This window comes from Primulina tabacum, chromosome 9, assembly GCF_025594145.1.
Source record: "Primulina tabacum isolate GXHZ01 chromosome 9, ASM2559414v2, whole genome shotgun sequence".
In the NCBI taxonomy this organism is placed as follows: Eukaryota; Viridiplantae; Streptophyta; class Magnoliopsida; order Lamiales; family Gesneriaceae; genus Primulina; species Primulina tabacum.
This window is the reverse complement of record NC_134558.1, coordinates 40910171-40936358: the sequence shown is the minus strand read 5'-3', so window position 1 is coordinate 40936358 and position 26188 is coordinate 40910171. Positions and strand designations below refer to the sequence as shown.

Sequence of the window (26188 nt, the reverse complement as noted above, 5' to 3'; positions counted from 1 at the left end):
ATCAATTAATTGATATAATGAATAGATAAATATCAACATCATATACTAAAATGTTTTCTTCTACTCTTATATAGTTTAATTAATTAAAATATATTCATATAATTCTATTTACACTCTTATATTGCTTAATCAATTCAAATCATTTCACATCATTGTATTTGTATTGTTATTTTAGTTCAATTTAGTACTTAATATGATAAATCATTATTCCAAATTCTTATAATTTGTTTTGATCTATCTTTTTCCGAACGAAATGTTGTTTCATGGATTTGATCATGTTATGTAAAGATTAAAAATATTTTTACTATTAATTTATTTTTTAGTTATTTAGAATATGAGTTCAAGTGCGGATGGACGTGCTTGTTTTTGCTGGTAATAATAAACATATCAATTTCTATCTATCGAGAGTAGAGAGAACCTCATTTACGTTGCCACCCGGCCTCGGCTCCGCACCGATTTTTCGCGCATTTCTCCATTGTCACGTTTGCTTCACCGATCCCTTCACCTCAAATCCTATAAAAACCTACATATAAGGAGATAAAAGAGATTGCCCGCCGATGAAAATTCCTGACCAGGTGATGCAGTACAATAAACTTGGCAAATCGGGCCTGAAGGTTTCCCAGCTCTCTTATGGCGCTTGGGTCACATTCGGCAATCAACTCGATGTAAAGGACGCTAAATCTATACTCCAATGCTGCCGCGATCATGGAGTGAATTTCTTCGACAACGCCGAGGTTTATGCCAACGGCCGCGCGGAAGAGATCATGGGTCAGGCTATTAAGGAGCTTGGATGGAAGCGAACCGACCTCGTTATATCTACCAAGATTTTCTGGGGTGGGCCCGGACCTAATGACAAGGGCTTGTCGAGGAAGCATATAGTAGAGGGAACCAAAAACAGTTTGAAGAGACTGGATATGGAGTATGTCGATGTGCTTTATTGCCATCGGCCAGATATCGGGACGCCCATTGAGGAGACTGTGAGGGCCATGAATCATGTCATTGACAAGGGGTGGGCGTATTATTGGGGAACCAGTGAATGGTCCGCTCAGCAGATTACTGAGGCTTGGGGTGTGGCTGAGAGGCTGGATCTTGTGGGTCCTATTGTTGAGTAGCCGGAGTATAATCTTTTATCCAGGCATAAGGTAAAAACAAATGGAGTGTTTGTTTTTGTTTTGTTGGGATTTTTGGGAGTTGTAAATAGGAAAGATTCGAGCTTAAATCATTTGTTTAATTTTTTCTCCTTCAGCGAAATCTTTTGTAGATTATCTCCGTTGTGGTTGAAGGAAGTATAAGTTTGCTCCTCGAGTGATATTGGTGGATCTAAAGCTTTAATGAAACAGGGTTTGCCGTTTGGAGCCTGTTGGCTTATGAAGCAAATGTAACTCTTTTAACGACAATTATTGTCGGGACAATTTTTTAGTGTAATTGTAATCCACTCAGGTGTGATTGGATTGATGAACATGAGAGGACCATTGATTTTAAATATCAATTGCTTTTCTGGTGCATTTCAATTTCAAATTGACCAAACACTCATCCCTCAAATAAACTCCCACTCCAAACTAAATTTATCAATACAAACTCAACCTCATTGAATCACAAGCTGCTTCTCATGTGTTAATTTACTTTGATGACAGTTTTGGTAATAGTTGACTACAGGGAATAAGACTTCTCTCATGGTTTCATAATTGGATGTCTCTACTCGGATTCCATAGCAGGGTCTTCACCGTGAGTAGACTGTGGTGGAGGCTTTCAAGGAGTTACCCCCAAGATTTATGCTTCAGTCACTTCTTTTGATGTATTTACTCATTTTTTCTTGTAGTAAATATGATTTCCTGATGCATTTAACTGCTCTAGGTCGAGTCTGAGTATCTACCTTTGTACGCAAACTATGGTCTTGGTCTTACCACATGGAGCCCACTTGCATCTGGAGTTCTGACTGGAAAGTACAACTCTGGAAACATTCCACCTGATAGTAGGTTCGCCCTGGACAATTATAAGGTGAGAAAACGAAATAGAACTTCCAGTTCTGAGTATTGATCAAATTTTTTTTCCTTTGGTGTATATGTTTCGTCGATCCTCGCGATGTCCTGGCTTTTCTTGTAAGGTCTTGCAATTTCTACTTCTAATAATTTGAAAGTCATGTGCCACTCGTACTAAACCCAATCGATATGATGTAATGAACTTTAATTCACGTCTCTACTTTGAAGATTTGTTTAACATCACCTTTTAGGTGTGGTATAGAGGCGATAGATGCATAGTCGTACCCTTTCTCTTGCTTTTGTCTTGTGTTCTATGTTCCCGGCCCTAACTGTAAGATTATTTTTTGCAGAATCTTGCCAACAGATCATTGGTAGATGATGTTCTGAGAAAAGTGAATGGAGTGAAGCCCATTGCAGATGAACTAGGAGTACCTTTATCTCAACTCGCAATCGCGTGGTGTGCTTCAAATCCCAACATCTCTTCTGTCATCACCGGTGCCACCAAAGAGGCTCAGGTCAGCTAAATGCCAAAAGTGGTTTACTAGCTTCTTGAGAAAATGCCACCCCTGTTTCCTCTAAACAAGGATTTTAGCATTTTTAGATAGGGAACATTTTATTCTGAGTCTCGTTAGGGCAATTAATTTTAGTACTTCTTACCACAGTTAATCAATATTGTGGTTGATTTCGTGATATTTACACTGATTAAAATTAACATTGATGGTCATCATATCTACTTGATTAAAATCATTACAGTTGGAGAATTAATTTATTTTTCTACATGCAAAATCAATTGTCGTTTGTTTCTTATCAATGCAGATTCAAGAGAACATGAAGACTATTAATGCCATACCTTTGCTTACACCAGCGGTAGTGGAGAAGATCGAGGCTATTGTTCAAACCAAGCCTAAGCGCCCAGATTCATACCGGTAGACGCTATGCACACACCAAATCTTTCATATTTATCTTCGCCTTTCGCTCTTTATCATCTCTCATCTCCGCAGACAGAAAAATATATGTTCTGATTGTGTTTCTACTGTTTTTGGTTTGTTTTTGTCTGATTCTTTTTTGTCGCCACAATACGATGGCGATGTGCAGCGCAGTATTTCCAAGTAAAATTTTATATGTTTTAGTTTAAAATATTGATGCTCGAGCTTGATTGGAGATGATATACATTACTCGTGAGTTTTGAGTTCATGAATAGCTTCAAATGCAATGAAGTTGCCCGTGGATTGATGCAATAAAATCTCTGATGCAATGTTGATCCTTAATAAAATCAAATATTTTTTCTCCCCAAAATTTACCAAATATTGGGAAGTCCAAATATATTTAATAGAAAAATGGCTTTGCCACGTAAAATAATTAAGATCGATGTACATCTTTTTAAACGATATTTTAACTAATATGTCTGATATTTAGGCGTGAATTTTAATTATAAATATTTTGATTTAATCTACAAATATTTGGATAAAATATATCAAACGAAAAAAATAGCATTTTAAACTATATTTTAATTTATTTTTTTTATATAAGGACTTCTATGAGACCATCAATTTTATGAGATAGATTTCAGCCTGTTTTATAAAAAATGTATTACTTTTCATTCAAAAGTATTATTTTGACTCTAAATATAGACCGAAACGACTCGTCTCATAGATATAGATATGTGAGACTGTTTAACAAAAGATTTATTCATTTATTTATCTACTACTAGATAAATGCACGTGCGTTGCACAGTTGAGAAATATAGATAATTTGTCTATGATAATTTTATTTAAATGTGTTTAAATTATTTTTGAAATAAGAATAACTTTTAATAGATAAATAATTAATTATTTAGTTACAAATGAAATCATAACATTTTCTTGTCTTTGATTTGAAGACCTCTTGAAATCTTTTTGTGTCCATCGGTTTTTATCTTCTTATCTTTTTTTTTTTTGTACTCGGCAATTGGTTCTTTATCTCGAATCTCTATTTCATCTTCGTCTTCATGGATCTTCATGTTTTTGTTGATATTTATTTCATTTGATTTTTCTACATTTGGTGGTACACAGCTTTGTTTAGTTGGCTTGATAATCTTTCGAGATTTCCGTTTCTTGATATTGACATTTGTTGTTGGATAATTGACATGTATCTCAATAACTTCTGCCACAATTTTTAACACTTCATCACGTTTTTCCAATGAATTATCTAACTTGAACAAGAATGTGTGGAGCTTGGAGCTTGGTTGATTTAGCGAATCTTTATATGGGTTATTTGGTAAATTCTGCATTGAAAATTTTTATTGTTAGATGCTAATATTTATGTAGATATAAAATCATTTGTTTGTTTTATCTTATACCTGGTCATGAATTTGAATAAAATCTTCAATAGAACATCCAACAAAAAACGCTGCAATTTTTCCAAATAATGTTATTATTGCCATCTCATTCTCATCTTCAATTGTGATTGTTATTCTATACTTGTAACATAAAGAAGTAAAGTAATGATCACCTTTTTTTAGTGTGATCTAAAACTTTGGTTGGGTATTGGTAATTAGTTTTACATAAAAACGATTTGATTTCATTTTTATTCCTCTTTTTCTATCCATTTGATGTATATAAGAGTAATTATTACACATAAAATTAATTTAAACTCATTTTGATTCTTTTGAAGTGTTTTCTTATGGTACCAAACAATTATTTGTGTTTGTCATGCATAGAGTTTTACAATTTGGAAAATTGACAGTCACGTCAATGCAATCCTCATTATATTCACCATTTGCTTAGTATAGGGCTTTGCATGGTAAATCACAATTATAAGAAATAAATAATGCGTCGTAGGTAACAAATATAAATTTTGACATAAAGATTAAGCAACATTCGAACTAAAAGATAAATCTTTCACTATCATTCAGTTTTGCTAGGTTAAACATGCAAGAGTGAAGGTAGTATTGGGATGAGTGAACTCCTATGAAGCTTTAGTGAATTAAGCTGCTGACATTGTGTCGTTTATTTTAAATTTCATTATATATATATATATATATATATATATATATATAAAAGCTGTAAATTTCATTCCAATAATGAAATTTCATTTTCTTCAATTATTATAAAATTCATTAATACATGAAAACGAACAAAAAAAGACATGTATTTATTAATATTATTTAACGAAAATAAGGAAATATATGTAAATTCACACAATTTTATTAGAGTTTTCAAATTTATTAATCGTGTATTATTTACGTTATTTATGGATGTTAATTTACTCAAGTTTAAAATAAAAATTTCATAAAAACTCCTACGAGGCTATTTCACGAGAACATGTCTCATGTCCTACACTAATCATGAAAAATCATTGTTTTTCACTCTGAAAATTGACTGGTTGGCCATCTAAATGATATATTCATGAGATCGGCTCACATAAGTCCAATTCAAAAATTGAAGAACTATAAAAATTCATTAAAAAAAAAAGAAGTCAAACAAAAAGAATTATTTTTAAAATAAGGATATAATTCATTCTGTGAAAATATATTGTAAATTTTATTATTCTTCTATTCATTTTAAATTATATTACATATATATTTTTTAAAACAAATAAAGTATAAATTCCATTTCAAAAAATGATGGCTAAATTTCATTTTGCTCAATTTTATTTAGAATTAATTGATAGTTGGGAAAAAAACAAACAATAGAATATGTATTTATTATTATTATTTTAAATTTTATTAAAGATATTTTTTTTAAATGATGTGTAAATTTCATTCCAAAAAATGAATGTTTAATTTAAATTTCATTTTAAAAACTGGTGGTTAAATTTTATTTTTCTTTAATTTATTTTAAAATATATTAAATAATAGATGGAAAAAAACAAACAAGCGAAGAGAAGTATATTAATTATTATTATTTATGTTATTCATATATGTTAATTTATTTAAGTTAAAATAAAATTGACAAAAAAACTCCTATGAGGTTTTTTCACGAGTGAATTTTGTGAAATATGTCTCATATCTGACTTGAATCGTGAAAAAAAATTATTTTTCACCCCTGAAATAACTGGGTCAGCCCCTCTCAGGACTACATAACAATGAAATTGTTTCACATAAAACCTAATAAAAATTGGAGAATTATAAAATTTTGAACAATAATGTAAACTTCATTTTTATTCGATTTATTTTAAAATTTTTTAATTAATAAAAAATAGAAATAAAAAATGCAAAAATTTCATTATTCTTTTATTTATTTTAAATTTCATTAAAGATATATATACATATATATATTAAAAATAGATTGTAAATTTTATTTCAAAAAATGAAAGATAAATTTAATTTTATTTCAAAAAATGGTGGCTAAATTTCATTTTTCTTCAATTTATTTTAGAAGTCATTAATAGCTGATAGAAAATAAACAAAAAAATATTTATTGATATTATCGTTTTGAATTTCAATAAAGATATGTTTTTTTTTTAAATGGAGTACAAATTTCATCACAAAAAATGGAGATTCAAAAAATGAAAGATAAATTTAAATTTTATTCCAAAAAAAGGTTGTTAAATTTCATTTTTCTTTAATTTATTTTAGAAGTCATTAATAGCTGATAGAAAATAAACAAAAAAATATTTATTAATATTATCGTTTCGAATTTCATTAAAGATATGTTTTTTTTAAATGGAGTACAAATTTCATCACAAAAAATGAAGACTAAAATTCATTTCTCTTCAATTTATTTTAAATTCCATTAATTAATAGATGAAAAACAAGAAAAACAAAAAAAAATTAAAAATGGAGTGCAAATTTTTACTGAAGAATGAAGGCTGATGCTAAATTTTATTTTTCTTCAATTTTGTTTAGATTCCATTAATTAATAGATGAAAACAAAACAAACAAAGCGATATATATTAATGAATATTATTTAATGAAGATAAAGACATATATGTAAATTCACAATTCAAACTCATATATTTATAGTAGTAATAAATATTATTTAATGAAGATAAGGACATATATGTAAATTCACAATTCAAACTCATATATTTATAATAATAATAATAATAATAGATAGATAGATAGATAGATAATAGATTGAATTTCATTATAGATATAAATTTTTTTTAAAAAAATGGATTGCAAATTCCATCACAAAAGAAGAATGCTAAATTTTATTTTACTTCAATTTAGTTTAGATTTCATTAATTAATAGATGAAAACGTGCGGAAAAAATAAGGTCCTCGGGTCAGCGTGCGCACATCCAGCTCCGGCTACTTAGTCTTCGGCACCTTCGATATACTGATCAATATGCTCACATGCATCAATCACACCTAGTGAGTCTAAAGACTCAACACCTGTAACTTAATAACGAATACATATATATAACATGCAACAATGAAAATTACTGTACTCAACATACATTTCATGATCTTAGCATAAGGGTAAACATGTCGTAAAATAGCAAAACATGTCAAAACATCACATCATAACATCATATACTTGTTCATTTTCTTTAATCAAATTCAACTCGTTAGTTGTGACTTTCGTATTAGTTATATCGTATCAGTTATATCGTGAAATTTAAAAAATAGAGGGCAAATTTCATTATAACAAAAAATAAGGCTAAATTCCATTCATCTTCAGTTTATTTTAAATTTCATTAATTAATAGATTGAAAAAGACTAAAATTCATTTCTCTTCAATTTATTTTAAATTTCATTAATTAATAGATGAAAAACATGGAAAATAAAAAAATTAAAAATGGATTGTGTAAATTCACCAAAAAAAAAAAAATTTAACATGTATTAATGATTATTATTAAATGAAGGTAAGGACATTTATGTGAATATATTGGAAAAGACTAAAATTCATTTCTCTTCAATTTATTTTAAATTTCATTAATTAATAGATTAAAAACATGGAAAACAAAAAAAATTTAAAATGGAGTGTGTAAATTCACCAAAAAAAATAAACATGTATTAATTATTATTATTAAATGAAGGCCATGACATTTATGTAAATTCACAATTCACATTCATATATAGATATAGATATATATATAAATTTTCTTTAATCGAATTCAACTCGTTAGTCTTGACTTTCGTATTAGCTATATCGTATCAGTTCTATCGTAAAATTTTAAAAATAGAGTGCGAATTTCATTACAACAAAAAATAAGGCTAAATTTCATTCATCTTCAGTTTATTTTAAATTCATTAATTAATAGATTGAAAAATACTAAAATTCATTTCTATTCAATTTATTTTAAATTTCATTAATTAACAGATGAAAAACATAGAAAACAAAAAAAAATAATTAAAAATAGAGTGTTTAAATTCACATTAATTAATAGATTGGAAAATACTAAAATTCATTTCTCTTCAATTTATTTTAAATTTCATTAATTAATATATGAAAAACATGGAAAACCAAAAAATAAAAATAAAAAATGGAGTGTGTAAATTCACAAAAAAAAAAATTAAAATAAACATGTATTATTTATTATTATTAAATGAAGGTAAGGACATTTATGTAAATTCACATTCATATATAGATATAGATATAGATATAGATTTTCTTTAATCGAATTTAACTTGATAGTTGTGACTTTCGTATTAGCTATATCGTATCAGTTATATCGTAAAATTTAAAAAATAGAGTGCAAATTTCATTACAACAAAAAATAATGCTAAATTTCATTCATCTTCAGTTTATTTTAAATTTCATTAATTAATAGAATGGAAAATACTAAAATTCATTTCTCGTCAATTTATTTTAAATTTCATTAATTAATTAATAGATGAAAAACATGGAAAATAAAATAAAAATAAAAATGGAGTGTGTAAATTCACATTAATTAATAGATTGGAAAAGACTAAAATTCATTTCTCTTCAATTTATTTTAAATTTCATTAATTAATATATGAAAAACATGGAAACCAAAAAAAAAAATGGAGTGTGTAAATTCACAAAAAAATTAAAAATAGAGTGTGTAAATTCACATTAATTAATAGATTGAAAAAGGCTAAAATTTATTTCGCTTCAATTTATTTTAAATTTCATTAATTAATAGATGAAAAACATGGAAACCAAAAAAAAATTAAAAATGGAGTGTGTAAATTCACAAAAAAATAAAAAAAACTAAACATGTATTAATTATTATTATTAAATGAATGTAAGGAGATTGATATAAATTCACAATTCACATTCATATATAAACATGTATTAATGATTATTATTAAATGAATGTAAGGACATTGATGTAAATTCACAATTCACATTCATATATTTATATAGATATAGATTGTGAAAAAGATTGAGTATTTTTTTTAAAAAAAAATGACATTGTGATAAATATGGAACCAAAGTAACATGTAAGCCGACTATTTTGTAGTATCAAATGATTCTTGAAGCAACTTTGATACCACTTTGCTCAACTTTCTTTTGAAATATAAATTAGGGTCCAAATATGTGAATTATGAATTATTATTCTTATGAAACTTTAGAACTTATCACATATGTTAATGATTAATGTAGTATTTTGGTAATAACTGTACAACATAATATTATAATTGTAAACTTAAAAAAAAACAAAAACGGGTCTCCTATCTTTTTGAGTTCATAAATTAGTTTTTCAGTTAAAAGCCGCGAGAATGGCGCGTTATTTTGTATTGATATTTATTTGCAGAAATGTATTACTTTTGGTTCTTTCCTCCGAAATCAATGCAATGCCCCCTTTTCTCTCGATCGATCTTTGCCTCACAAACCGGACACCATACCAAAAGTCTTTCTTTTGTGTTTTGGATTCCCACCCTGATTTTAGCCAGAAAGGCACTTGGAAAAGGGCAAGAAATTGGTGTTTCCAGACACACACAGGTATTCGATTTTTCATCAACCTTCTGTTATTTTGTTGGTTTAATGGAGGGAATAGGCAAAAGAAAAGAGTTTCTGTCAGAAACTGAAATAATCTTTTCATGAATTCTTCATCTTGAGATGTTTTTTTCGGTGTAAACGAATTTTGGATTGTAAATGCTTGTATCTGACATTTCCATTCATGTTTCCTCGTTGAAACAGATTGATTGGAGCTTTATGGTTTTTTGAATATTCAAAGAACTCGGTTTGAACCTGGTGTAACGCTTTAAGGAATTACTAATTATTCAGCGAATAGGATAAAGAGGAAGTTTGATCGTATGAGAAGCTGTGGACTGCTAATTGTTTTCGTGTGATGCTGGGAAAAATCCAAGATGCACGGATTTGAATGGAGACTAGGTCAAGGGATGAGCCGGAAATACTAAAAAATGCTTCTGCCAAGTGAAATTCGTCATTGATTGATAAAATGAAGAGCGAATTTTATAATGAGAATGGCCGAAACACAGGTTCTGATTCAGCCAATGCCACTCCAAGTGATCTAAACTATGGAAATGAATACCAGCATAATGTTTCTGTTCAGACTGGCGAAGAATTTTCACCTGAGTTTTTGAGGGATCGTGTTATGTCTAGAAGAAATCCTTTTGTGAATGAGGTAGATTGTAATACAAAGAATAAGCAATGTTTGGATGTTTCGGAGAATCAGCACCATCTTGCGTATGAGGATCTAACAGGTCATCCTGGATCAAGAACGTCAGATGGTTCGTTCTCGGGAAAAATGAAATTTCTGTGCAGCTTCAGTGGAAGAATATTTCCGAGACCGAATGATGGGAAGCTTAGATATGTCGGTGGAGAGACGAAGATTTTATCTATTCGGAAAAACATAACTTATGTCGAGCTTATGAGAAAGACCAGTGGAATTTGTAATCAAGCTCACACAATTAAGTACCAGCTTCCTGGTGAAGACTTGGATGCACTTATATCCGTCTCTTCGGACGAGGATCTTCATCATATGATAGAAGAGTACCATGATTTAGAGAGAAGTTCTCAAAGACTAAGAATATTTCTTGTTTCTTCGAGTGATGGTGAAGGCTCGTGTTCTTTGGACCCGAAGACCACACAGAAAGGTGATGCCGATCGGTATGTTGTTGCCGTAAATGGCATGTTTGATCCAAGCCATCAAAGGAGCTCAAGTCGGGAGAGTTTGGCAAGCCAGAGGGGAAGTAATCTGGATGGAAGTCCTACCATTCAGAGGGACTCCCCATCATCACATCATCGTAAAGAGAAAAGAAGCGAAGGGAGCTCCACAAATCTGAAATTTAGGCCTTCAAGTCCTGCTTCCCAATTTCTTAACGCATCTTATATTCTGTCTCCTCCTCTGTCTCCCGTTCGGTTTAAAGAGCCAAATAATTCTTACATAAAACGTTATGAAGACGTTTTGTATCATGATGACTGTGAATATGCTCATCCAAATGTGATGGATGCCCCAGGTTTCGACCACCCCTCATGGGCTGATGCCACAGGTTATCGTGTGCAAGTGATAGGTAGTCCTACAATGGGCTCTCACCTTCGGAAGTCGAGTAAAGAATTTGAGAATCTTCCATCATGTGATCCAAGTAACTTTAATAGGAGAGGTTCGAAAAATACTGTGCGACAGTATGAAGAGAGGCCTTCAGAAGTTTCCAGTTCATATCAACTAAGGGTAGTATCACAACAACAACGGATGGCAGATGAGAATTATCAAGTTTTCTCGCATAAGAATTGTCTCTCTCAAGAAAACGTGAATGGTAATGAGGATTATATTGAATGGTATCTAGATACAAACGTTTCGGTTGAAAAAAAGGACACTTCTTTCGATACAGGTATGAAACAAAGCGGCACTAGCACTGATTATGCTCCAGATGCCAAATTTGTGGAGCACAAATGGAATTTGCCAAAAATAATATGTCTCCCAGACTCAAACCTTGGTTCACATACCCCTATCCCACAAATGCAAGGGCCCGAGAATCCTGCTTCATTGTCTAATTATATGGAAAATCCATCAGAAATCCATTCTCAACCTTTACAGAACCCTCATAAAATCGGCACACCAGAAATTCCAGTAATAGTTGAAGATGTGACGGGTCATGTGCCACTGGATGTCCCGTTCTCCTCTAAGGCTATTCCTCATGTACAGGACGAACCGATTGATGAGATAGAATCACCCGGACAAGAAACGGAAAATGGAAGTGTCATCCCCGAATCTGACTATGATGTATATATTAGTTTCTTAGCCCCTCATATTTTCTACATTCAAGAATTGGTTTTATCATTTACTTGTGCGGTTTCTTGTAGGTTTTTAGTGCTGATGAAGATAATAAGGATGAATCGATAAGTGATGCTGCAATAATAGAAATGGAAGCTGGCATATATGGTTTGCAGGTTCACGCGTAAATTTATTTTATAGTTGTAGCGTAAGCTACTTTCCATGTAATTAATTCAATGGAACTTCCTCTCATGAATGTCATTCATTATGATATTTTGAATGAATGTCTTGTACAATATTGCAGATCATTAAAAATGCTGATCTTGAAGACCTACACGAGTTGGGATCTGGTACATTTGGAACTGTTTATCATGGAAAGTGGAGGGGAACAGATGTTGCCATCAAGAGAATAAAGAAGAGTTGTTTTGCAGGGAGATCCTCAGAACAAGAAAGACTGGTTTGTCCCCATTCAATCACAGTAAATTGTAACCTTTTTACTTGTACTTCGACATGGAAAGCACACACTAAAATCCTGTCCAAATTATTGTTTCCAACTTTTCACAGACTAAAGATTTTTGGAGGGAGGCTCAAATTCTTTCCAAACTTCACCATCCAAATGTAGTAGCATTTTATGGAGTCGTTCCTGATGGACCTGAAACCACATTAGCTACTGTAACTGAGTACATGGCTAATGGATCGTTAAGGCGTGTCCTATTAAAGAAAGAAAGGTGAGTTTTTTGGCTATGCTATCGAACTTTCTTTTCCCAAGATTTGTTCTTGAGAGTTCAAATTCTACTGATAGGGCACTTGATCGGCGTAAAAAAATGATAATTGCATTGGATGCTGCCTTTGGCATGGAGTACTTGCATTTGAAAAGCATTGTTCATTTTGATTTAAAATGTGATAATTTGCTGGTAAACTTAGGAGATCCACATCGACCCGTGTGCAAAGTGAGTCCTTGATCTTTGTGTATAATTTATAACTTTAGAAATCATTCTTGTGGAGAAATGAAGCTCAGATAGAGACATTTGATTATTAGGTTGGCGATTTTGGACTATCAAGAATCAAGCAGAACACCCTTGTGTCAGGTGGTGTGCGTGGAACGCTTCCGTGGATGGCTCCCGAGCTACTAAATGGAAGTAGTAGTCGAGTTTCTGAAAAAGTATGTGAAACTAACCAAAAATCTGAACTGAATTGCATGATTTAGTGACGAAGTTACAAATACTTTAAGCTTATGTCATGAAACAGTAAAACATAAGAAACATAGTCAACATATTTATGATTCCGTTAAAAGACTTGGAATGAATCAAGGTTCATGACATGTCACAGGTTGATGTTTTCTCGTTCGGAATTGCTATGTGGGAAATCTTGACTGGCGAAGAACCGTATGCAAACATGCATTGTGGAGCTATTATAGGTAAGCTTGATGTGTATTCTTCTTGATCTCTGAATATGATTTTTGGGATGTGCCTGATCAGATTACATCAAGCAATGCAGTTGAGAAGATCTTATAAAACATCAATCTAGTTTCTTGATAATGAATCATCATCTTTTCCCTGATGTATTTATCTTGGTCTACATATGAAGGTGGGATTGTAAATAATACACTTCGGCCACCGATCCCGGAACGGTGTGACGAAGAATGGAGAAATTTGATGGAAGAATGCTGGACACATGATCCTGCTATCAGGCCTTCTTTTACAGAAATAACAAACAGACTTCGTGCTATGTCCACTGCTCTCCAACCAAAGAAATTCAGTAGAGTCAAAAGATGAGCCTAAAAAATCGTATTCGATAGCTGAAGTAGACTAAGAAAATACATTTCCCTGTTATACCATATTCTCCAAATGTTGTAAATTAATTTTTTGTAGCCAGATTGAATTTAATTTTAGAACGTCGTGAGACAGTTCAGTTTTTATGGTGTTAAAGGGAGTATTGCGAGGAGCCAACTCTAGTACAAGAGGATTGGGTTGGACCAAACTGTAATCTATCAGTTGCTATACCAATAGCAGCGTCAGCTAAGTTGGTATGGAAGAACTACTGTGCCGCGGGAAATCCGAGAAATCCTTCTCTATACAAGTTCTTAGACGAGGTTTTTAAACTAAACTTCAATAAGCGAGAGGTGTAAGCACCACGAGGTGTGAAGCGATCTAGTACTAATGGAGTCTTGAAGACGGAATGTAATTGTCAACCTTAGTCAGAAAGTTGAAGTATTTTCGAATAATAAGGATATAGATTTAGTTGATTTCTTTGGTCAATCACTCCCTGTTTGCAAATCAAATTCTTGTATCCAAAGACAAGCAACACTGGCAAAGTTTGTTTAGGGTAAGGACAACACTTATTATGAAGTTTTAATTTAAATTTTAATTAATGTACAATACTTTTCGACATAGATATGGGTTTGGTAAATGGACCAAGGTTGGGGACCCGAACCGAGTTCATTATACAAAATGATTCTATTTAAGATTGGAGAAAGATGAGCATGTAAAGGGTAATCGGCCACACGACACAATAGCTTAACGATCTTACGTCTCATTCTCCTTCCTTTCAAAGAATCCATTTTTGTGCTCTAGCAGATGTAAATTCAAGCATCTACCGCTCTATGATGGTCGGATTCCTTTCAGTAAGCTATCCCCATGTTTTGCCCTAGCTCAAGAAACTTGCAGTCAAGTTCCAAACCCAGTTTCACTTTCAAGATGCCTTTATTTTTCTGCAGAAATGCAGCAGCTTCAGACAGCTGAGGCGGATACATGGTAGAATGATCAGAAATGGGTTTTATGGTTGTGAATTGATTGCAACGAGATTGCTTCGGCTTTGTTCTTCTTATGGGAAGTTGGATTAGAAATTTCAAAAGCTAGGAGGCCGGGGATTTTATCCAACCGAATTGAAACAATAACACATTCTTATGTCACTCTCAAAGAAAAAGATGGTCCAGTTAATATATGTCGGATGGATGTGAGACAACTAACGGTCGAGCTATTCTTTTGTATAATTTGATGGTTTGTGACGGGGTGAGATTGCAACCGGGTTTTATGGAGATGTGTATTTGGATAATGTTTGATTGATTTGTATTTCAAGTGCGGGGTTTTGTATTATGGGATCAAGGTGTTTCATAAAATATGTGGCAAAATATAGTATCCTGGACTACTATTGTCACAGGGTGATAATGCGAGCCCGAATGAGCACACACTTGTCGGCTAGCACCGAAATAGGGAGCCTTGAATTTGGTTGTTGGGTGCACGACTTTGCGATCAAGAATGGATTTGAGATCGGGCCTTTTCTTGGGACGGCATTGGTTGACATGTATGGCAAATGTGGTAGTTTGGAGCATGCTAAACGAGTCTTTGAAAGTATGGAGGATATGAGTGTAGCTACATGGAATGCGATGATCACTAGTCTTGGTGTTCATGGACGTGATCATAAAGCCATTGCTCTTTTTGGAGAGATGAAGAGGATGAACGTGGAGCCGAATGGCATCTCTTTTGTAGGCATCTTGTGTGCTTGCCTGCACATGAATGACTTAGAGAAGGGTCGTGGGTATTTTGCTTACATGACCGAACGATATGGGATTCCACCAGACACTGAACATTACACTTGCTACTCTGAGATATACTCTCTGTGGTATGAATACCAATAAAAAAAATTAATATGTTACTTAAAATTGGTGAGCCAACCAAACGTGAAAAGCCTAAGAATAATTTATTATTGTACACTTTGGCCATCCTTTTTCCACATTGTTGAATTCTCTTCATAATGGGAGACCAATGGAATCATGCATGCAGCTGGTCCACATTTTATATCCTATTAAAATATTAATAGGTATACACGACTTATCTATATTTATAATAAGAAACAATTTTTGACATAAAAAATAATAACTTTTTATGGATGACTCAAATAAAATATCAGTATCACAAAATTGACTTATGAGATCGTCTTTTACCAAGATATGTATTATATTAATGGAAAATAAGAGCTCTAATTCAAAGATAGTTAACATAATATAGAAGGTAAAAATCATATGTTTTTTAAAAATATCCTTTATGATTTTCATTAAAAAATGTTTTCTCCAAGTATTGTGAAACCCGTGAAATATTAACTTAACAATTACAATATTTTGAGGAAAAAAATTTATATATAATTTTCCAAGATTTACATTGCATGAATGCTCCTCTCTCGTCCCAACCATCGTGTTGGAGGAGGTTGAGAGTAGAGGTGTCAATTCTGCGGGTATGAGACGGGTATGGCTAAACCCAAGATCCATCTCATAAAAAAAAATTGACTCATTACCCACCTCATTCTGGTTAAATATTTTTCGGACCCGCCCCACCTCGAATACGAAATGGGGCCGGTAGACCCGTGAGACCCGATTTTTTTTAAAATAAAAACAGTAATCTTTCTTCTCACATTACTGAATTATGAAACAGACAAGCCTCTAAATACAACACAATAGAAAATTAATTCATGTCTTCTACCACAGTTAATAATAACAAACAAAGTATTTTCACGATATAAAAAAAAGAGTTACTAGCTCTCCAAAAAAATCTTGACATCCCCAAAAATTAGTTATAACATAACTTAAACAGATCAATATAAAATCAGCGAGTATGCAATATTTCAAACACATTCTTCGGGATCATCTTCCTCTTCATCAAGAATTGTGGGACAAGTTGGTAAACTACTTGAAGAATTAATGCAAAATTAAAGAGAGAAAATACATTGAAAAAATAAAACTGTAATTTAAAACTGTAAAAAAATATAATTTAAAGAAAGAAAGTACATTAACAAAATTAAAATGAAAGTACAATAACAAAATAACACTGTGATTTATTTACCTTTCACCTCACCCACAACTATCTTCGCGAGCACATCAATGCCTCCAAAGTCGTTGAATTAAGTCTACTAAGATGATGACCAACTATTCTTCTACTATTGCTAAAAGTAGATTCAAATGCAACAATTGATATAAGAATAGTTAAGACCGTTATAGTTAAGGTGTATTACTAAAAAATGAAAATTAATAAAACTAAAATCTTAGAGTATTTATATCCACATATAAGGGACGGATATCAGATGGATATTATAGGACATAACCCGCCTCATACTCGGACGGGTCTGAAAATATAATATAATAGCTTTATTATCATTAGTTTTTTAGGCACAAAGTATTACATAATAATATACTGGTTCATTTAGGTTTGCCCCCACCTGGCGACTATTCAGAACTCAACATTTCCAGGTGGAGGATCCTCTGTCCTGGGAAGAAGCTACGGAAATAAAGAAAATGAAGGAAAAATTCAATAAAAATAAAAAAGTACCCGACATAATCCGAATCCTAAGAATGTCGATCCTACTTTCACCCCGACCTCATCTTCTTCTTCCCTTTTTACCTCTTGTCTTGAGGTTTTGCTGTGAAGCTTTGATACTTCAAGTAAAATTTTAATGATTTATCCAAAGAAGTGAGTTAATTTAAATATTGGTTTTTGGGGGGATTTGAAGCTAAGTTTTGGGATTCTTTCTTAAATTTTTTTTGTATAAAGAGGTTTTGAACTTTTTGAGTGATTTGGATTTCGATGTCTGTATAAAAATCGAATCTTGAGCGACTGAAGGGTGGTAGCTATATATACAGATTTAGGTACATAAAAGAGAGTAAAAATGGTGAGTGGCAACTTGTTTCATTTCGGAAAGAATTCATGGCCTCCAGAAGAATATATAAATCGAACAACTTTGCATTTGGTAAGCTCTTCTTCGTCGGGATATCTTGTGTTTTTCTTTAGAATTCTGTGTTTGGCTGAAAATTTTGATTTCGTTCCGTGTGTGTGTGTGTTTTCTGTCTTTGTACTTGAACTAGAGTTGACTGTACGAAGAATATTGGATTGTGCATTCTGTATTTCCTGTTTGGAGATGTGTCTATACGGTTAAATTTGCTGGTGAATTGTAGCGTGTTCTTTTGCTTGCGTAGAGCATAGGACTGACGAGTGTAATTTTAATGGTCTGAGGTAAATCATCGTCCTACCTTTTTTACTTTGAAACTTGCTGAACCATTAGCAAATCGTTTCTGCAGAAATAGGAATATTTGATTTAGTTTTCTCCTTCGTTTTTGTCATGTTTTCAATCGAACATGAGATTATGTTACAAATTATGCAATTGTATAGCTGGTTTTGGCGTTCTAGTGCAAACCTCTTTGTGGTGCCTGCACTCTTTCTTTTATTGAGAACGCTATCATTCAGGAGAAACTAAAGGAATATGAAAAGCGCATACTTTATATTCACCATGTGTGCCTCTCTCTTTGAATTTCAACCGTTTCTTTCTTTTTTTCCCTTCTTGATATTATTACGATTTTAAGTTTATGCTCCAAGATAGTATTGTTATTTTATAGACAAGGTGTCACGAGTAAGTTTTGTTGGTATCCTGACCATGGAATCTGCACGTCATGCATGTTATCCGATGAATTCGTATATTTGTGTCTATTTTTCATCATCATTATCATCATCATCATCATAATATGTAAATAGCTAAAGTGCATATCTGGAACATTTATTTATAATAATAGTTAATTATATACTCCATTTTGATTATGTGAGTTTATTGCGTGCAGCTGGATTTTGATAGTGCTTCCCCTCCCGAACAAGCATGGAGAAGGAAATTGAATGGCCAAGCTAGTATTCTCAAAGAATTCAGTGTCACGTTCACGGAAGCCGTGAAAATGGTATGAACATTATCGATGTAACTCGCCAGCAAAAAATTATATGAAGCGCTCACTTCCTGATTTGATTTAATTGAAATTTGCAACAATGTCTATAGGTCCGACTCGGAATACGTTTGTGGAATTATGTACAGGAAGAAGCGTCACATGGAAGAGTAAAGTTCTTCCCTTTGCCACCATTAGAAAAAGAGCTCGTTAATGTACAAAGAAAGCAAACACGTATCTTATAGTTGTTGTATCCTTTTAAAATCTGCTCTTTGTACAGAAAGCACCGATAGATCCTTTCACTCGAGAAAGTTGCAAACCTTCTGCTTCACAAGGAGTTCCGCTTGGTGGGATGGGGTAAGTAGTACACAGCATTGGTACTCTTCCAAATTCTATTTTCTTTCTTCCTGAACTAATTACTAGTCAGTCTATATGTTATCGCAGAAGTGGTAGTATATCTAGAGGCTTCAGAGGGGAATTCAGGCATTTTCAAATACTTCCTGGCATATGTGAGACGTCTCCCATGTTGGTCAACCAGTTCTCTGTAAGATCGCCTAATTGACACCATTCGTCTGTTCTTTATTAAGCTGCTTGGATCTGGCTTCGCTTAGTTGTTGGTGGAAGTGGGTAAAGAAAATAGTTAATATAGAACAATAGTGACACCTTTTTTTATGTTTTCTAGACAATTCAGGTGTTACATTTTGATAATCCGTACCATACATGTTATGAGTGAGAAATTGGGTGTGATTTAATAAGATAGTTTGATTGAGAATCTGCCTTTATTTTTCATATGCTATCAATTCAAGACTGCCTAACAATTTACAAATCCACAGATTTTCATATCTCGAGGCGGAGGAAATAAAAAGTATGCATCTGTTCTAGCTCCTGGCCAGCACGAAGGTTTAGGGTAAGGATAATAAGAAGTTTCATTTTTGCTTGAACTTTTGTTTAATATTTGCTTGCTGAAAAAATCTTAAATTTGTGATTTCTTGATGCTCCGGTGCTTTTTGGCTAAATAAATTATTTCTAACACTCCTATCGCCTAATAGGTTCTCATCCATCGTTAAGTTGTAGCCTGTTGAATCTCTTTTTGTTAGGCTACATTCAGCCCTGACATCTCACTCCTGTGGTCGTGTTGTTTTCTTTATCATTATAGAAAAAGTTCAGCTTCACATAATTTTGGAGAGTGGAATGATATTGCTTTTTCCGGGGCAAAATCAAGATGCATTGTGTGTCGTATTTATCAATTTGAGTGGCTGTGTGCTATCACATGGTTGATGCAGTGTTACGGTTAATCCCTGCCTATCTGAATAAAAACTTTTTTTTTTGTCACATCAGATTCGATGTGGTTTCTTTACATAATATGCAAATACTAGAGGTTACTTCTATCATTAGTTTGTGAGGGAAGGCACACCATGTCATAATTCACCTTGCTTTTATGTCATCTTTTCGCATAACTGACCTATTTTTTGAATCGATTCTCTGCCTTAAAAACCTTGACAAGAAACTATTTATAGAACTATATATCATTTGCATCTCAGGAAGTCTCGTGATCAAGGTATATCATCGTGGGGATGGAACTTGACAGGCCAGCACTCCACATATCATGCGTTATTTCCAAGAGCGTGGACTATATATGATGGTAATTTGCTAAATTATTATTGTTATTATTATTTTTATATGGATTACATCTCTATGTAACAATTTCGTGCCCATAGGTGAACCAGATCCTGAGTTAAAAATTTCTTGTCGGCAAATATCACCATTTATACCACATAATTATCGGGAAAGCAGCCTTCCTACAGCCTGTGTTCGTTTACACTGTATGTAAAGTTTCCGTCTCATGCTATGTTTTTTGCAAATCTCTCCATTCTTGGATGTGGTCCCGTGGAATATAAAAATTTCTCCATAGAACTATGAAAATATGCATGTATAAATGTTGGATTATTTTCTTAGGATCTTAGTTAGTATTTATCCTATAATAACAAAACAAAGTCTTCTATTTCCACGAGTGACAAATGTCATGAAAGGGTTTAGTGTGAATAGTATTCACGTGTTATGGTAAAAGGATATTTTTGTACCTTAGGATCTAAGTTTAAACTGCCTTATTATTGTTGAGGAAATACTGATGCTGTTCTTTGCTTACACGAGATCATTTCTTTTTTTTTCATTTTTTAGTTGGCAAATACTGGAAAGGACAGGGCAAAGGTCAACCTTCTTTTTACGTGGGCAGTGAGTTTTTCCCCATTTTTTTGTTTCTGATTGATGGAAGTAAATGTGGCTGTTCCCATGGGAAAAACTTCTTGTTTTTTCAGTTATTACCTTTTGATTAATGCAGAATTCCATTGGAGGTATCTCACATATGTCAGGAGATCATGTTAATAAACCATTTATGTGAGAATCTATTCCAAGTTTGTTCTTTTATTGTATGTTGATGAAATTTTCACACTTTCTGTTTATGTTGCCTTTTCTCAAACTTTTCAGAGGTGAAGATGGAGTTTCAGGCGTGCTGTTACATCACAAGTAAGTCATCAAACTTTACACTTAGTAATATGACTGTTGGTTTGTGAATTTTAGTTTAGGTGCCGCGGTTCACTTTACGAAAAGTAAAATTAATTGGTATGTTCCTCTCATACCAAAGAAAATCAGAATCCATCCTAGACTAGGCTATTTTCTTTCAAATTGTTGAGAAGTAGACCATCCCTGGTACTCTGATGAAGCAGAACAGGTCAACTCTGGGATACATGCCTTAGATGGTTTTTTGGCTGGTCGAAACCAAAATGCATGCCTATTATAGGTGACACAATGACTGCGTCAAATAGTGTCGCATACAAAAATTAGCTTCATTTTCAAGTTTATTATTATTAAGGATGACTTGCTGTTTTTAAAATTCTGGTTGTGAAACATATTCCGAAATCACTCTTCTTCTTAAGTTGGTTCTCTAATAGCATTAGTGATCATTAAGGACTAATCTTCTTTTCGGTGGGAATCTATATTTTATTTGTTATCGGCCTTCAATCAATTCCCATCAGACGTGTGCTTTTATTTCTTTATGCATTTCACTAGTAGTTACATGATATTGATACAAGAGTTTCCATCCATCTTTTGTAATTTTTGTACCATTCTTATTTGAACCTGGTCATTTTTTATTTGTCTTTTTTTTCCCCTATTTTTCCCCCTTTTCTTTTTCGATTTTCATGTTTATGCAGCCAAAACGAAATATAAACTTCTCTCTATCAACTTATCTTTAAACACTTCTTTTGGTACCTCACAGGCTTTCTAAGCTATTAAAACAAACTAGAGACGAGAAACAGAAATTGTAGTTGAATCTCCGGATAAGACGTGTCTGACCTTGTAATGCCACAACCACCTCTGCATGTCTACAAGACAGAAATAATTCAAAGTATAGACTAAGAAAAGGAGATTTTTTCTTGGTACATAATAGATATGCACCAAATGTGCTATTTCGTAATATAACATTAATTTCTTGCAGAACAGCAAAAGATAACCCTCCTGTGACCTTTGCCATTGCGGCGTAATATAACATTAATTTCTTGCAGAACAGCAAAAGATAACCCTCCTGTGACCTTTGCAATTGCGGCATGTGAAACTCAGAATATGAGTGTGTCAGTTTTACCTTGTTTTGGTCTGACTGAAGGAAGCTGTGTAACTGCAAAGGATATGTGGGCTAAAATGGTTCAGGTGAAGATTCCCACCTCTATTGACCTAAGAAGTGTTACTTAGAATATTTTGTTTTTTGGTAGTTTCACTTATATTGGCTTACACTTACAAATCTGTAGGATGGCCATTTCGATCGAGAGAACTACATCAGAGGGCCCACCATGCCATCATCACCTGGAGAGACGTACTGTGCTGCCGTTGCAGCTTCTACATGGGTCGAACCTCATGGGAAATGCACTGTTGCATTTGCTGTTTCTTGGTCGTCTCCTAAAGTTAAATTCTGCAAGGGGAAGTCCTATCCTAGGTAAATCTATAACTTTGTTTTTATGAGATTGGCTTTAGTATTGTACGACTCACAACTAAGTCCAATGGCGAAGCTTTGAGGTTCCTTACAGGGGTGGTAAAACTAAAACTCAGAAAATTTAGGGGGCAACAAAATCGTTTATAAATGTGTGTGTATACACACACACACATATCTGTGTGTATGTGTGCATCTTTAGTATGTGTGCATCTTTAGTTATTATATATGTGGTCTAGAAATCTTCACGAGGGTATTGCTGTCATCGTCCCTGCTAGCCTCCTTTGGCTTCTCTCACTTATTTTGTCGACGCCGTAACATTTGGGTTGTGGTTTTTGAGAGTTTGATGATGTTTTGTTTATTTTAACAAGTTAGTTTCCTTCTCTTGGTTTCCAGGAGGTACACTAAATATTATGGCACTTCTGAAATGGCTGCTAAAGATTTGGTGCATGATGCACTTACAAGTGAGTGTTCTTCATTCATGGCGACTTTAAGATGTTCTTTTTTACCATTGTTAACAAATCTTTGCTTATTACAATTTAGTTTAAGTACTCGTGTGCTAAAAATGTATCAGATTATAAACTATGGGAAGAAGAGATCGAAAAGTGGCAGAACCCTATTCTTAAAGACGACCGTCTTCCTGAATGGTAAAATTTATATAACTGTTTTTCATCAATCACAGTTTCTCTCACAATAATTTTTTTGTCGACAAAGAAATTATCTGTTCTAATTATTCTCCAACACATTGTTTTTTATGAGAAGATCGTGTATGGTATATTTTACGATTCTTCTTTTTGTCATTCGTTATTAAAGTCCTGCTTTTGGAATTTCTTTACGCATATGATCATATGAACGACATATGATTAGTTTCTGTAGGAGTGGAAAATAAGCACTTTTCAGTTTCCTTGGAGCACTGGGCTTCATATTTGATCTGAGTCTATTAATCGATATTTATTGATCTTTGCTATGCAGGTATAGGTTTACTCTCTTCAACGAGCTATATTTTCTGGTTTCTGGGGGAACAGTCTGGATTGGTATTAATTGATATTTATTCATCTTTTTTCTTTATTATCCACTTAAGTTCATCGTCTTGCTTTTGGCTTATCACAAATGGTAGTTAAAATTATTTTCTTCCTTCAAGAACCTGTTTTAGACTATATTTCATTACTACATATTATGACTTAAAGCTTGAGGGAACCGCATTGTTTTCTGGAAGTTCTAGTTTTTGTGTTCTCTCTTTTGCTATTTCTTTTTTTTTTTTTTGCCTAAGCATTTCGGTGATTATTTTTCCATGTAGACTTTTCCTCACAAAACGACGAGTCAACTGGTATCAAGTCCATACTCACAGATAGTAAACAAGCAGAAACAACCGAATCAAGGGTAATACCCAGGCGGCTGAATTCTTAAAGACACGACCGAAAACGGTTACAAAACTTCTTTAAAAGTTGATCCAATAGAAGGTGATATAGCTTCTAGAAGATATGCAGATCAACAAGATTCAAGCGCTCATATGGAAGACAAGGGCTTTCAATCGCCCTCTAGCAAGTTCATGGAATCAATGAACAGCAGTCATGATGTGGGACGGTTTTTATATCTGGAAGGTGTTGAATATATAATGTGGTGTACTTATGACGTGCATTTCTATGCTTCTTTTGCACTTCTTGAGCTGTTTCCAAAAATTGAGCTTGGAATTCAGCGTGAATTTGCTAAAGCAGTATTAGCCGAGGATACAAGAAAAGTGAAGTATCTTGCAGAGGGGAACTGGGGAATTCGTAAGGTGAAAGGAGCTGTTCCTCACGATCTTGGAACCCATGATCCCTGGCATGAAATGAACGCATATAACATACACGACACAAGTAGGTGGAAAGATCTGAATCCAAAGTTCATTCTTCAGGTTTATCGAGACTTTGCTGCAACAGGAGATTTCTCTTTCGGGGCTGATGTTTGGCCGGCTGTATGTGCCGCAGTCGAATACATGGATCAGTTCGATCGAGATAGAGATGGTCTGATAGAAAACGAAGGGTTCCCAGATCAAACTTATGACACCTGGACTGTTCATGGTATAAGTGCCTACTGTGGTTCCTTATGGCTAGCTTCCCTCCAAGCTGCAGCAGCAATGGCCTTACAGCTAGGGGATGTTGCCTTTGCTGAGAAATGCAAAGGAAAATTCGTTGAGGCTAAAGCTGGTTTTGAAGAAAAATTGTGGAATGGCTCGTATTTTAACTATGACAGTGGGTCCAGCAGTAACAGCAAGTCTATCCAGACCGATCAACTCGCCGGGCAGTGGTACACAGCATCTTCTGGCTTGCCGGATCTTTTTGAAGATTTCGAGATTCGAAGTACCCTCCAGAAAATTTATGATTTTAATGTTATGAAAATTAAAGGAGGCCGGATGGGTGCCGTAAATGGGATGTATCCAAACGGTATGATAGACACCACGTGTATGCAATCTCGTGAAATATGGACTGGTGTGACTTATGGCGTGGCGGCTACAATGATTCATGCTGGAATGGAGGAGCAGGCCTTCACAACTGCAGAAGGTATATTTCTTGCTGGCTGGTCCGAGGAAGGGTTCGGGTAAGTTCCAACATCTCAATTTTTCAAGAATTTTGAGTTTCTTTAAATATAAGTATCATTCACAATCCCGTCTTAAGATCATGTTCACATTCTTTGTGCTTCAGATACGCATTTCAGACTCCGGAAGGCTGGACCACTGGAGGGCATTTCCGATCTCTTATATACATGAGACCACTTGCGATTTGGGGGATGCAACGAGCATTGTCCCCGTCTAAGACCATCCTTGAAGCTCCTGAAATCAATTTCATAGATAGGACACACACATCTGTAACTGTAGATCCTTCTAATAACGAACCCGGTGTAAGAAAGATGGCGAACAAGGCGCGGTGCTTTGGCAACGCTGTTTTCCACTGTACTTGCTAACATGGGCGTAAATTTCTTTCAAGAATAGTGCGTGCTTTTCTTGAATTCTCTTTGAAATAAAAAGTAGGGGGAATAAGAGTAATCAAGGGAAGTGGACTTTATATTTAAAGGTAATTATGGGGGATTTTAAAAGCAAATTCGAATGACACTCCAAGCAAAAACAGGTCAACAATTCAACACAAACGATGCGTAAATTTACAAGGACATCGAGACGATTTTTTTTTTACAGAAAAAAATCAACTTAGATTATCTTCAGCTCAAAGTATAAACTATCAGAAAATCCGCTCAAAGCATCTTAACGGGTACCCGAGGTATCCTACAAACATAAAAAGGGGTGCATTCATTCTATACTTTCAAAGACTTTTAATGACTTTTTTTAAATGATGGACTTTTCTGGAGTTGATGGATTTTTATTGACTTTTATGGAATCTCATAGAATTATAAAACAAATTTCATAGACTCTTATAGACTTTTTTTCAAGATTTTTGTAGACTTTTGTAAACTTTTTCATAGGATTATGTGA

General features: G+C 33.5%; 2 protein-coding genes and 2 pseudogenes across 5 annotated transcripts; all 4 read left to right on the top strand.

The window, feature by feature from the left end:
* The first annotated feature begins 379 nt into the window (after positions 1-379).
* Positions 380-14119, top strand: LOC142556275 (RAF-like serine/threonine-protein kinase 20). Of its 4 annotated transcripts, XM_075667688.1 has the most exons (14): positions 380-1142; positions 1855-1998; positions 2330-2494; positions 2796-2905; positions 9632-9819; positions 10018-11597; positions 11673-12064; positions 12145-12231; positions 12360-12512; positions 12620-12783; positions 12858-13005; positions 13095-13217; positions 13385-13472; positions 13643-14119. In XM_075667688.1, the coding sequence occupies exons 6-14, from the start codon at positions 10280-10282 to the stop codon at positions 13828-13830; spliced, it is 2661 nt and encodes an 886-aa protein (XP_075523803.1). In that variant the 5' UTR covers positions 380-1142; positions 1855-1998; positions 2330-2494; positions 2796-2905; positions 9632-9819; positions 10018-10279; the 3' UTR covers positions 13831-14119. The 4 variants fall into 4 exon arrangements, with proteins under 4 accessions (XP_075523803.1, XP_075523800.1, XP_075523801.1 ...); XM_075667685.1 differs by having other exon boundaries at positions 10018-12064; positions 13643-14118; XM_075667687.1 differs by lacking the exon at positions 380-1142 and adding an exon at positions 1149-1725 and having other exon boundaries at positions 10018-12064; positions 13643-14118.
* Positions 558-2909, top strand: LOC142504521 (putative voltage-gated potassium channel subunit beta). Its single transcript, XM_075617369.1, has 4 exons — positions 558-1091; positions 1855-1998; positions 2330-2494; positions 2796-2909. The coding sequence occupies exons 1-4, from the start codon at positions 558-560 to the stop codon at positions 2907-2909; spliced, it is 957 nt and encodes a 318-aa protein (XP_075473484.1).
* Positions 14120-14450: 331 nt separating the features above from the next.
* On the top strand, positions 14451-15692 carry LOC142504520 (pentatricopeptide repeat-containing protein At3g26630, chloroplastic-like; annotated as a pseudogene).
* Positions 15693-17222: 1530 nt separating this feature from the next.
* Positions 17223-25814, top strand: LOC142556274 (uncharacterized; annotated as a pseudogene).
* The last annotated feature ends 374 nt before the right edge of the window (positions 25815-26188 follow it).

What these genes read in the sequence shown, in the direction of transcription:
- LOC142504521 (XM_075617369.1), top strand. Translation starts at nt 558, where the DNA reads ATGAAAATTCCTGACCAGGTGATGCAGTACAATAAACTTGGCAAATCG. An exon ending in TGGCTGAGAGGCTGGATCTT is followed by an intron (nt 1,092 to 1,854) that starts GTGGGTCCTATT and finishes TAACTGCTCTAG; the next exon opens with GTCGAGTCTGAGTATCTACC. An exon ending in GTGCCACCAAAGAGGCTCAG is followed by an intron (nt 2,495 to 2,795) that starts GTCAGCTAAATG and finishes TTATCAATGCAG; the next exon opens with ATTCAAGAGAACATGAAGAC.
- LOC142556275 (XM_075667686.1), top strand. Translation starts at nt 10,280, where the DNA reads ATGAAGAGCGAATTTTATAATGAGAATGGCCGAAACACAGGTTCTGAT. An exon ending in GTCCTATTAAAGAAAGAAAG is followed by an intron (nt 12,784 to 12,857) that starts GTGAGTTTTTTG and finishes TTCTACTGATAG; the next exon opens with GGCACTTGATCGGCGTAAAA. An exon ending in GTAGTCGAGTTTCTGAAAAA is followed by an intron (nt 13,218 to 13,384) that starts GTATGTGAAACT and finishes GACATGTCACAG; the next exon opens with GTTGATGTTTTCTCGTTCGG.